Raw genomic sequence first — 12,939 nt, forward strand, 5'->3', positions numbered from 1 at the left:
CCACCAATCAGTCAATCCATCAATCATTCAATCAGTCAGTCAACCAATCAGTCAATCACTCAGTCAGTCAATCAATCAATCAACCAATCAGTCAATCATTCAGTCAGTCAATCAATCAATCAATCAGTCACTCAGTCAGTCAGTCAGTCAATGGTTAAATGCGTGTATTGTCTGTGCCTACAACCAGCGCCTTATCCTCTTGACAGGCTCGCATCCCTGTCACATGGAGCAAGGTCGATGGAGAGCTGCCATACGGGAGGTCTCGGGACAACCGCCAAGGACTTCTGGTGATCTCTGAGGTGAGGCGTTGAACAGTACCTTTCCTTCTATGTAAATCTATGTAAACACAAGTGGATGGTACCTTTCCTTCTATGTAAATCTATGTAAACCTCTCGTGCCCTTCAGGTCCGAGCATCAGACAGCAGCTTGTATCTCTATCCTTATGTTCCCCTATGAGATTGAACAGTACCTTTCCTTCTATGTAAATCTATGTAAACACAAGTGGATGGTACCTTTCCTTCTATGTAAATCTATGTAAACCTCTCGTGCCCTTCAGGTCCGAGCGTCAGACAGCGGTGTGTACCTCTGCACTGCCATTGACACCTATGGACGGGTGGTCAGCGAGAGAGTCACGCTCACCGTCAGCCGTGAGTAACCCGCCACTTTCTCCTTTTTCCCATTCAAATTAAGCCTCGTAAACATTGTATCGTTTGACTCCTTACTAAGAAGAGTCAAATGTCTTGTATTCTTAAACGTATTGACACCTCGGCTCTCTCTACGAAAAGTCTTGTATTCTTAAACATATTGGCACCTTAGTTCTCTCTACGAAAAGTCTAAAGCCTGTACTCTTAAACGTAACAACTCTTCAAATCCCCCACTCAAGAAGCCTCTCGTAGAAGTTTCCAGGATTTCTGTGGACTGTATTGTGACCCTGGTGATAGTTTTACCCGACCTCTGCACCTTGAATGTCGTCATGGGAGTCCAGTACGTTTAAGAGTGTAGACCTAAATTTTCCTTGTGTGTGTGTGAGGGTGGGCGAGTGTCTGTCTGTGTGTGTATGTGTGTGTGTTCATGTGTGTGTGTGTGTGTTTGTACTCGTAACTGATGTATCTAACGAGACTTTATTCAGAAATGCTTTTACGTATATCGGGTCTTATTTTGTGTGTGTGTGTGTGTGTGTGTGTGTGAAGAGAGAGGGACCTGCTGATTAGTTAAGGGCGAATAACGTATCTCTTGGTGCACCTATCATTGTGTGTGTGTGTGTGTGTGTGTGTGTGTGTGTGAAGAGAGAGGGACCTGCTGATTAGTTAAGGGTGAAAAATGTATGTCTTTTGCTGCACTTATCATCGAGGCGTTCGTACTAGAAAGAGCAAACTCGCCACTGACAGAAAACATGATCATTGGCATCGCTGTAAGCCCACTAATTTCTTCTATGTTGAGAGGATAAAGGGGCTATGACACTGGCCAAATTTTCCGTGGATCTTCAGTCAAACCACGATTTCCGCTGGCGTGGTTTTCTGACGTGTCCGCAATCTTCCAAAGCTACGGTAGATTTCATTGAAGGACGACGGCATTGCTCACCACCAGCAGCAGCAGCGATAACAAGAAACAAATGAGAACCACACATGAGGAAATCGTGGTTTGACTGAAGATCCACGGAAAATTTGCCCAGTGTAATAGCCCCTTCAGTTTGCATCTCTGTTTGTGGGTAGAACAGGCAGAGAAGGCAAGTATATCAGGCTTCCCCGGGCACTAGTGATTTTACCTCTGACGAGTTTGCTTTTTCTGTTCTGAGGACCTCGGTTACAAAGCCTATACATGTAGATTAGTACTTACATGTTGGTGAGGTATTCTTAATGCTTACTAACATTGAACAACTACCATTACTATTACTGTGGAGTTGATGTATGTCCTTTAACTTGCTAATACTACCTACCCTTATTGATTTATGCAACTAGGATTTTGTGTATAGGTCTAATATCAATCTTAGGGCCGCTTTCACAGTCACATTGTTTGTTTTGATCGTTACCAATGGTGGCGATCGCCGCTATTGAATTTCCACTTAAAACTGGCCGATGGGGTAGTGGCGGCTGCGGGGTTAGCCTAGCCCGGCACCTTACCACACGCTCTCAACACCTCTCGCTTCCTCTGCAGTCGCCACTACCCCATAGGCTAGTTTCACGGTCAAAACTATAGTGTCGATCAGCGCCATTGGTAATGATCAAAATAAACAAAACAAATGTGAATGTGGCCCTTAATATACTCAAATAATGCCAGTTGGGTTTTGGGTGTTATAACAGACTTTGCTATATGTCTAAGGCTTATATGTGGCTCGTTAGTGGGTTTTGGGTTTACTAACAGACTTTACTATATGTCTAAGGCTTATGTGTGGTTTGTTAGTGAGTTTTGGGTGTACTAACAGACTTTACTATATGTCTAAGGCTTATGTGTGGTTTGTTAGTTAGTTTTGGGTGTACTAACAGACTTTACTATATGTCTAAGGCTTATGTATGGCTTGTTAGTGGGTTTTGGGTTACTAACAGACTTTACTATATGTCTAAGGCTTATGTGTGGTTTGTTAGTGAGTTTTGGGTTTACTAAGACTTTACTATATGTCTAAGGCTTATGTGTGGTTTGTTAGTGGGTTTGGGTGTACTAACAGACTTTACTATATGTCTAAGGCTTATGTGTGGTTTGTTAGTGAGTTTTGGGTTTACTAACAGACCTTACTATATGTGTAAGGCTTATGTGTGGTTTGTTAGTGGGTTTTGGGTGTACTAACAGACCTTACTAACATCACAAACAGATATCCTCCGGCTGAGTTTAACATGTTCTTCCTCTCTCCTTCCCTCTCTTGTGTACTGCTTGCAATGGTGACCAACTGTTTACCCTCAACCACCACCGCCACCACCACCCCTACTACTACTACTACTACTACAATAACTACACACATACCACTACTACTACTACTACAACTTCATTTTTACATTCATTTTTACATTTATTTTTTGCATGATATCCTACATTACATTTTTACTACCACCACCACCACTACTACTACTACTACTACTACTACTACTACTATCAATACTCTCACCACTACTACAACTATTCATTTTTACATTCATTTTTACATTTACTTTTTGCATCATACACTACATAACTACTACTAACACACACACACACACACACACACACACACACACTCACACGCACACACACACAAGTACTGCTGCCTCTTCCGGAGTGTATAGCAGCTCTGGGTAAGAGTGGCTCCCAGAGTGGCGGTGGCGGTGGGCTGTCCCTTCCGCTCTTCCTCCTCACCCTTCTTGTGGGTCTGGCGGCCGTGCTCCTCCTGCCAACCCTCACCTCCTCTCACCCCGGTAACATTTCCCCGTCTCGCTTACTCACATCCTGCCTGTTTCTGCCTTGTTCCGCTGGTAATGTTTCCCTCTATTAATTTTCTGGCTTGTTTTTGCTTGCAGTAACACCCTTCTCTTTTTTTTCTGTTATTTTTTCTGTTTCTCGTAATGTTTTCCTTCCCTATAGTTTGTCTCGCTTACTCATACCGAGCCTGTTTCTGCCTTGTTCCGCTGGTAATGTCTTCCTACGCTTCCCGCCCTGTTAGTTTGCTGTTCATTCTTGCTTGCCGTAACATCTCCAATAGCTCACTCATTGTTTTTAGTCATCTTTTGCTTGTTGTAATGTTTCCTTCCTCCTAGTTCATCTTATTTTGCTTGTTATGTTGCTTGTCTCACTTCGTTTTGCTTGTGAGAGAGATAGAGAGAGAGAGAGAGAGAGAGAGAGAGAGAGAGAGAGAGAGAGAGAGAGAGTGTCTATTATATTGGCTGTTTTTTCGTTTACGTATCCTTATGAATCTTTAATTTTGCAATGGTTGATTCATATGATTTCCTCTCCTTCTTTATGTTCATTCTTTTTGTCTAATTTTGTCTTTCAGGGAATTTCCGACTTATTTTCTTCCTTTTTTTATTTATTTTTTGTTTATTTATTTACTTTTTTTGGTGGTCTTGTAAACTATCATTAATATTTCGTAAGCTACCATTATTATTTCGTAAGCTATCGTCATTAGTTCGTAAGCTCCCATAATTGTTTCGTAAGCTATCATTAGTTCGTAAGCTCCCATTATTATTTCGTAAGCTATCGTCATTATTTTGTAAGCTCCCATTATTATTTCGTAAGCTATCGTCATTAGTTCGTAAACTCCCATTATTATTTCGTAAGCTATCATTATCATTTCATAAGCAACTATTATTATTTTCGTATCTCGCCTCTATTTACAAAACCCGCGAATGTGTGATGCTATAGACGTGTAGTTGTTTGTTTATTACGATATTTTCTTTTCCTATTTAGCTCTCTTTCATCAATCTGCTAGTTCCATATCCTTGTTGTCGTCTAAATCTAGTTGTATGTAATGTTTTGAGGCAATTGCACACTCTCCCTTCCTTTCTTATCTTCATATTTATCTTTTATTTACGTTTTTTATTTATCTCATTCATATTTTATTTATATTTTTCTTATTTAGCATTCTATCGTCATTCTGCTACATCTATATCCTTGTTGTAGTTCGGATCTAGTCATAATGTTTTGTAGCAACTGCACGCTCTCCCTTAAACTTCCAGTCTCCCTTCTCTTCTTATCTTCATATTTATCTTTTATTTACGTTTTTTATTTATCTCATTCACCTTTTATTTATTTATTTACTATTTAGCTTCTTCTCACCATTCCGCTACGTTCATATCCTTGTTGTAGTTCGGATCTAGTCATAATGTTTTGTAGCGACTGCACGCTCTCCCTTAAACTTCCAGTCCCTTAAATTTCCAGCCACAGTTGGATCTCACCGTTAATGTCTGATTGTGCTTGAAAACACCATTATTACTGAAACTGTCATTTGTCTGATAGTGAAACATATGTATAAAGGGTTATTTGGTACCGCTAGCACTGGAATAAGTCATTTAGCCCTATTAAGAGAAGCCGAGAGAGCGAATCACAAGTGTGTCCATCACTGGTCCCGTTGAGTAATGAAACGTGGCTGGCTGCGTCCGTAGAGTTTACCGCGCCAACCTACTTCGTCTTGTGGAAATTTTGCTGAAACACCTTCTGTTGATCAGTCTGCTGATGACAAATGTGGCAGGAGACTGTTGATATCTGTTAACATAATTTTTTTTCATTTTCCAAGTCATTACCGGTGAGATCCTACATTTATTTTGTGCCTCTCCTTCTCTGGTATTGCATGCGTAGTGTGGCTTGGGTTATGGTGTAGACATTTTGCATTTCATAGACTTTCAATTATATTCCGTGTTGATATTCATAAAAGAAATGCATACAAGAAAGTTATGCTCAAGAATAATGATCATGTATATAACGTCTTGGTAGGGCAAATATTGATTCTGTGAGGCTTATTGATATTCATAAAAAAATGCATACGAGAAAGTTATGCTCAAGAATAATGATCATGTATATAACGTCTTGGTAGGGCAAATATTGATTCTGTGAGGCTTTTTGATATTCATAAAAAAATGCATACGAGAAAGTTATGCCACAGTGAAATGCCTCTCGTCAAGAACTGGGGATGAGAGGTTTGTAAAGTCTGGGTTGAACAAACTTTATGATTCTTTGAGGCATTTTTAAAGTAGTTGCTGTGTCTATTAATTATGCAAAGGTCATGGTGTGAGAATTATAGAGAATTAGAGAAAGTATAGAAGTAAAAAATATGAGTTATTATTATTGTTATTATTATTTTGAAGGCCACTAAAGTCACTCATTTGACTCTGCTGTTTTTCATTATCAAGATTATTAGCTATTATTATTATTATTATCATTATTATTATTATTATTATTATTGTTATTATTATTATTATTTATTTTCATTTTTAGTCTTATTATTCTTTTTGTTATTATTACTATTATTATTTTAAAGGCCACTAAAGTCACTCATTTGACTCTGCTTTTCTCTCCCTCCCATTAGCTTAGTGTGAGTGCTTTCCCTCCCCTACAACTCCCTCCCTCGCTCCCTCGATGTCGCCTCCCCCGGTCACTACGAAGCCTGTTTTTTCACCCCCTCGGTTTTTGCTACCCATCCACCCCACCCCCTTCCGCTCCCTCCAGTGTTATTATATCGAGCATTAGCATCTTCCGGAAGGTTAATTCGTACAGCGTGAGGTTAAGTTTTGCGTGAATCTAATCTAGTTTCTGAGTAAGTGATGTATTTCATAAGTTTTTGTAAGCGCAGTTGTCGTAGTCGCTGTGTTAGTTGGATTTGATGTATAATTTGATGACTTGGATCTGGTAACACTGGCTCCCTCCCTCCCTCCCATACAGTTGAAGGCTTGCTACTTTCTCTCCCTTTCCCTCCCTCCCTCCCTCCCTTACAGTTGAAGGCTTGCTACTTTCCCTCCCTCTCCCTCCCTCCCTCGCTCCCTCCTTCCCTCCCTCCAATCCCCTACCGTAAAGACACTGTTTTCTCTCCCTTTCCCTCCCCTTCTTTCCCTCCCTCCCTTCAACCCCCTACCGTAAAGACACTTTTCTCTCCCTCTCCATCCCCTTCCCTCCCTCCCTCCCTCCCTCCCTCCCTCCAATCCCCTACGTAAGGACACTTCCCTCCCTCTCCCTCCCCTTCCCTCCCTCCCTACAGTATAGACTCGTCACTCTTATTCTCACTAACACTCACACTAAAATGATTCCTCTTCAGCTTAATGTAAAGGACGGATTTTTATTCTTACGGACGTGACACGTAGAAGCGAAGATACGACGGGAGTTTCTTTGTTTTACGTAAGATTTGTTAGTTTACGTCAGCGACCAAGTAGAAGTGAAAATATGACAGGAGTTTGTTTGTTTTACTTTCGACTTTTTTTATTTACCGAGACTTAAAATTTGCAAGTACATATTGTCGGATAAAGTTAAAATCCTACAGTTTAATATTTTTCATTCTTGTTCTTTATTTACAACGGCGACCGAGGCTTTAAATTTGCAAGTAATATCGAGTAAAGTTAAAATACAACAGTTTAATATTTTCTTTCTTGTTTTTTTATTTACAAGGGCAACCGAGGCTTAAAATTTGCTACAGTTTAATATTTTTCATTCTTGTTCTTTATTTACAAGGGCGACCGAGGCTTAAAATTTCCAAGTATTGTGTTGAATAGAAGCAAAAATAGGACAGTTTATTATTTTTCATCCTTTTTCTTTATTTATGACAGGAGAGTTTCGTTTCTCATTCGATTTTTTGTTTAAGACAGCGGCCGAGACTTGAAGATATTTGCAAGTGTTGTGTTCGACTGTGGATTTTTATTTATTTATTTATTTATTTTTTTTTTTTTTAATATTTTAAAAGATCCGATGCATGATATATAACTCTACTTGTTGTTTTGTTTATTTTATTATTATTATTATTATTTTTTTTTTTGAGTGAATTACGTAGCTTATCAAAAGGCGGAGAGTGTTCGTAATGTTCGCTTTTAATTTTTACGTTCTATCCATATTCATTTTACATTTATTTATTTATTTATTTTTGCATCATCCACTTCATCACATTATTACATTATTTTTTGCCTGTTTCCGTATTTGCATTCATTTACGTTCTTCGTTTTTACACTTGTTTTCATTTTCTACATTCATTTTTTACATTCACTCTTACATTTATTTTTGCATCACACATTTTATCACATTTTCACATTCATTTTCATCTTTTCTTACATTCAATTTCACATTTCTTCATTTTTTTCATTTATTTACCTACAATTTTACGTTTCTTGACATAATTCGTACTTTCATTTCTCTACGTTTTTCATTTTTACGTCACTTTACATCATTCGTTTCTGCATTTGTTGACGTCCTTCATTTTTACGCTCGTTTACGCACCTTCTCGTAAACAGGCGGACCTCCCGTTGTGATCCTTGAGCCAAGACGAGACACCTTCGACGTGCAGGTCCGCGGCTCCTTGGTTGTGCGCTGCTCCGTCGATGGCACCCCCCAGGGTCAAGTTTCCTGGACCTTCGGACGCAACCGCCAACTACCTTCTAATGTGAGTGAGCTTGTGTTGTGTGTTGGGATTATTGTGTTGATGTCAGTGTTGCATTCATCCCTTATTTTCCCCTTTTTCTCTCTTCCTTTCATCGTCTCCCATTCCTTTCCCATCAGTACATTCTCCTCTCTCATCATCATCATCATCGTTTAATGTCCATTTATTCCCTATGGTGGGGTTGGACGGGATATGAGCCTCCTCCACTGTTGCCGGTCCATAGCCATTTCCTCCGTGATGTTCAGCATAGATAATAACATTCCTCATAGATAATAACAATGTCTCTACTCTTCCCTCATGAATAATAGCAGACCTCTCCTCTCATAAATAGCAAACTCTCACATCCTCTCATAGCTAATAACTAACTCTATTCTCATCTTAAAAAATAACAAACTCTTAACAGACTCCCGTCCTCTCATAGCTAATAACTAACTCCCTCTCATTCTCTCACAAACCATAACACTCTCTCGTCCCCTCACAAACCATAACACTCTCGTCCCCTCACAAACCATAGCACTCTCTCGTCCCCTCACAAACCATAGCACTCTCTCGTCCCCTCACAAACCATAACACTCTCTCGTCCCCTCACAAACCATAACACTCTCTCGTCCCCTCACAAACCATAACACTCTCTCGTCCCCTCACAAACCATAACACTCTCTCGTCCCCTCACAAACCATAACACTCTCTCGTCCCCTCACAAACCATAACACTCTCTCGTCCCCTCACAAACCATAACACTCTCTCGTCCCCTCACAAACCATAACACTCTCTCGTCCCCTCACAAACAATGACACTCTCTCGTCCTGTCACAAACCATAACACTCTCTCGTCCCCTCACAAACCATAGCACTCTCTCGTCCCCTCACAAACCATAACACTCTCTCGTCCCCTCACAAACCATAACACTCTCTCGTCCCCTCACAAACCATAACACTCTCTCGTCCCCTCACAAACCATAACACTCTCTCGTCCCCTCACAAACCATAGCACTCTCTCGTCCCCTCACAAACCATAACACTCTCTCGTCCCGTCACAGGTTTACCAGCAGAATGGAGTGTTGACCCTGCAAGACGCACAGCCATCCAACACGGGCGAGTACTATTGCACCTCCACCAACGCCTATGGCCAAGGCATTGCTCGGATCTACATCAACGTCCCAACCAGCCTTCCCACACCCCCCCCCGGCCCTGGAGAGATCATTATCATCCAGGTACGTTGTGGGGTCTTTTTACGTCGGTTCATGCTATTGTCTTTTGCGTATACAATTGGCGTGTTTTAATTTCTTCTGCTCGTCTTTGTGATCCGTCTGACGTGCTTTTACGATCAGTTAAGTCCTTCTTCTGCTTCTTTCATGTATTTTATTTTTTTATTTTTTTTTACAGCTAAGGAGACAGTTCAAGGGCATAAAAAAATAATAAAAAAAAGCCCGCTACTCACTGCTCCTGAACAGAGGTCAAAGGAGTGTCCAAAAAGAGAGGTCAATTACGGGAGGAGTGATAGTCTTTTTTTTCAATTGCTGTCATTTAATTCCAGTGACGTTACGCTTTCAATTTCAACTTCACGTAGCTCCAGTGTTATGCTTCCAGCCTCCATGCACTATAATCTGTTCACTTACGTCTGCCCCAAGCTGACAACATAAACCTAAGCGTGTTCGTAAGCTCAGTGCAGATTAGCAAAGTGCTGCGCGAGATAAACACAAACAGAGGTTAAAGAAAACTTGGAAGCCATAGCAGCAACCAGTCAGCACTCAGCTTGCAAACACGCTTAAGTTTATGTTGTCAGCTTGGGTCGGACTTAAGTGGACAGACTATAGTTCCATTGTCTCTCAGTCTTCTCGTTATTTCGATGTTATTCTTCCAATTGTCACGTAATTCCTATGTCACTTCCAGTCTGTACGTAATTCTGTCATTCTTTCACTTGCAACTCTAACGACATTCTTACAGTTGCTTTCACATACTTTCAATGTTATTCTTTGTCTTCTTGTAATTCCAATGTCATTCGTGCAGTCTAAACACACTTTCAATGTTATTCTTGCAGTCTTTACGTACTTCCAATGCCATTCTTTCAGTCTTCTTGTAATTCCAGTGTCATTCGTGCAGTCTAAACACACTTTCAATGTTATTCTTGCAGTCTAAACGCACTTTCAATGTCATTCTTGCCACCTAAACGCACTTTCAATGTTATTCTTGCAGTCTTTACGTACTTTCAATGCCATTTTTCAGTCTTCTTTTAAATCCAATGTTACTCTTTCAGCTGTCGGAGGAGAATGTAGTGGCACGCGCCGGAGAGACCGTACGAGTGAGCTGTTCGGCTGGCAGGACCCCCGGCAGCGTCACCATCGAGTGGAGTCGTCGCGCTGGCACACTGCCCTCGGTGAGTCTTTGGGGGAAAAGGAGAAGCCAGTTTGTTTATGAATGTGATGATATGTGTATGTGTGAGGGTGTATGTGAGGCAGGAGGACTATACTGTATGCTTGCAAGGGTCATTCAGCATTGTTTGTGTGTGTTTTCAGCATTCATGGGTTGAGGAATGGAAGAAAAAATGACACAGTTTTTTTATGAAGGGGAGCAATATGTGTATGTTTGAGAGTGTATGCTAGGCAGGACGAGTATACTGTATGCTTGCAAGAGTCAGTCAGCATTGTTTGTGTGTGTTTTCAGCATTCATGGGTTGAGGAATGGAGAACTGTACGAATGGAAGAAAAAATGACGCAGTTTTTTATGTTAGTGAGTGTATGCTTGCAAGGGTCAGTCAGCATTGTTCGTGTGTGTCTACAGCAATCACAAGTTGAGGACGGAGAGCTCCAGATCCCAAGGGCCCAACCAGTGGACTCCGGCATCTACGTGTGTCGCATAACAGACCAGCGCACGTCCTATTTCAACGAGGCTTCGACCAGAATCACCATCAGCCAGGAAACGTAAGTCAGTCTCTTGCCACTGTTGACCACCAGTGGCAACATTGGTGGATGAAAATTTGGCACAGTCCGAATATATTTGTTTGTACTTAACCCGTCCGCTGCGACTCACATCCTATCCCACTCTTATATAACTGATTTTTTTTTTTCCGAGGCATATGTTGTCAGCCCTCACTCATTGTCTAGCTCGTCAACTCTTGCTATCATCATATATATCTTATTTATGCTATACCTATGCGTCTTACTAACTTAACCCGTCCGCTGCGATTGGCACGGATTTGGCCTTCACTGGTAGCCTGGTAACATATGCTCACAGGTCTTTCTCTGCCTACCACCACCACTACTCTACTACTACTACTACTACTACCACTACTACTACTACTACTACTGCTACTACTACTACTACTAAGAAGAAGGAGAAAGATGATAATAACAAAGAAAAACCACTAATAACTGCTCTTTTGTCCCCCCCCCTCAACAGGACCCCACCACCAACAGTTCAGATTCGGCCCGATCGACGCACCATCAACCAGGGCACCAACGTGGAGGTGTTCTGCCAGGCCACCGGAGACCCGCCACCCACCGTCACCTGGACCAAGGTTTGTCGTTAACTTGGAAAATGTTCAGCGTTGAGGTTTTCTATGTAACTGCGGAGTCATTCAAGTAGTCATCCATTGCTCTGTGATTCTTGTAAGGTAATGACTCAGATTGGAAAGGTTCTTCTTGTTCCTTTCTCTCTTCCTTCTTATTTCCTCTACCTATCTTCTGTTGGCTTATCATAGTTACTCCTCCTTGTACCCATTCTCACACTCTCTCTCTCTCTCTCCACCCTTAGGTCAATGAGCCACTGAGTCCGAGAACAACAGTCGAAAACAACATTCTGCGTATCACCGGCGCCCTCGTGAGTGACCGTGGGATGTACCTCTGCACGGCGCGTAATGAGGGCGGTTCAGCGCAGGGAGCGGCCATCATCGAGGTGGAGCGTAAGTGTAACCAGAAGCCTAGTTGTTGTAGTTGTTATTACTGCGTTTATTGTTGTATAGATTCATAGAAGGGCACTGAGGGAAAGGAGGGAGGAGGGTGAAGAAGATCAAAGTGAAAGAGGTAAGATCATAAGGAACTGAAAGATTAATATGCTAAATATATCCTTTCCCTTGCTGGTAGGGGGAGAGAGATGAAGAGGGAAGGAGGAAACTTGTGAGGAGAAAGAGGGAAGAGGGTGAAGAAGCTCAAACTAGATAGACCTAACTGTGTACATCTTTCCCTCAGGACGCGAGCCACCCCAGATCGAGATGTACCCTGAGATGAAGCAGACCATCGTTGTGGGTGCCAGTGCTCTCTTCCAGTGCTACTTGACGGGCGGCATTCCTACCCCTAGCGTGAGCTGGACTCGTTCCGACGGACAACCCTTCACGGCCAACACGGAGACCTTGAGTGGGGGGGTGCTGAGGTGGGTGTTTGGGGTTTGGTGGCCACTCCATAAAATATCGCGTATAACTGAAAAAAAACGTGTAAATTAAACATTTATTTGGATTTTGGACCACGCGTTATTTCAAAAACGCGTAAACCAAACTCGCGTAAATCAAATTACCTGTATCTAAAACAGGCAGAATAGCATCACATAGTATCTAAAACAGGCAGGACAGCATCACATAGTATCTAAAACAGGCAGCATAGCATCACATAAGTAGCTGTAAGGAAAAATCACATAAATAGAGATATTGAGACCTGGACCACACGAGCGTTTCTCGGAACTACAACTGAACTTGGTGAATACAAATTGCTAGATAAACAAATAGAGAAATAGGCAAAGAATAACAATAATCACCAAAGAATGAAAGAAAGCAAGATTGATAATAAACGAAAGAATTAAAAGAAGACAAGAGAGAAAGAAAACGTAGAATTAACAAAACAAAGAGAGAAAGCAAGATTAATAATAAACGAGAGAAACAAAAGAAGACGAGAGAGAAAGAAAACGTAGAAATAA

At 41.3% G+C, this 12,939-nt stretch overlaps 1 protein-coding gene across 9 annotated transcripts in view; it reads left to right on the forward strand.

Annotated features, from left to right (window-relative positions):
* LOC127002211 (basement membrane-specific heparan sulfate proteoglycan core protein-like) overlaps positions 1-12,939 on the forward strand; it is an 88,759-nt gene that overhangs the window by 37,308 nt on the left and 38,512 nt on the right. For all 9 annotated transcript variants that reach the window (XM_050867931.1, XM_050867928.1, XM_050867925.1 and 6 more), the window contains 9 exons: positions 207-299; positions 557-647; positions 7,890-8,038; positions 9,075-9,248; positions 10,292-10,411; positions 10,816-10,955; positions 11,434-11,551; positions 11,788-11,935; positions 12,222-12,402. In XM_050867931.1, coding sequence (XP_050723888.1) covers positions 207-299; positions 557-647; positions 7,890-8,038; positions 9,075-9,248; positions 10,292-10,411; positions 10,816-10,955; positions 11,434-11,551; positions 11,788-11,935; positions 12,222-12,402 — 1,214 coding nt within the window. The remainder of the gene's footprint in view (positions 1-206; positions 300-556; positions 648-7,889; positions 8,039-9,074; positions 9,249-10,291; positions 10,412-10,815; positions 10,956-11,433; positions 11,552-11,787; positions 11,936-12,221; positions 12,403-12,939) is intronic.

The sequence above is a fragment of the Eriocheir sinensis genome, chromosome 22 (assembly GCF_024679095.1).
Source record: "Eriocheir sinensis breed Jianghai 21 chromosome 22, ASM2467909v1, whole genome shotgun sequence".
In the NCBI taxonomy this organism is placed as follows: Eukaryota; Metazoa; Arthropoda; class Malacostraca; order Decapoda; family Varunidae; genus Eriocheir; species Eriocheir sinensis.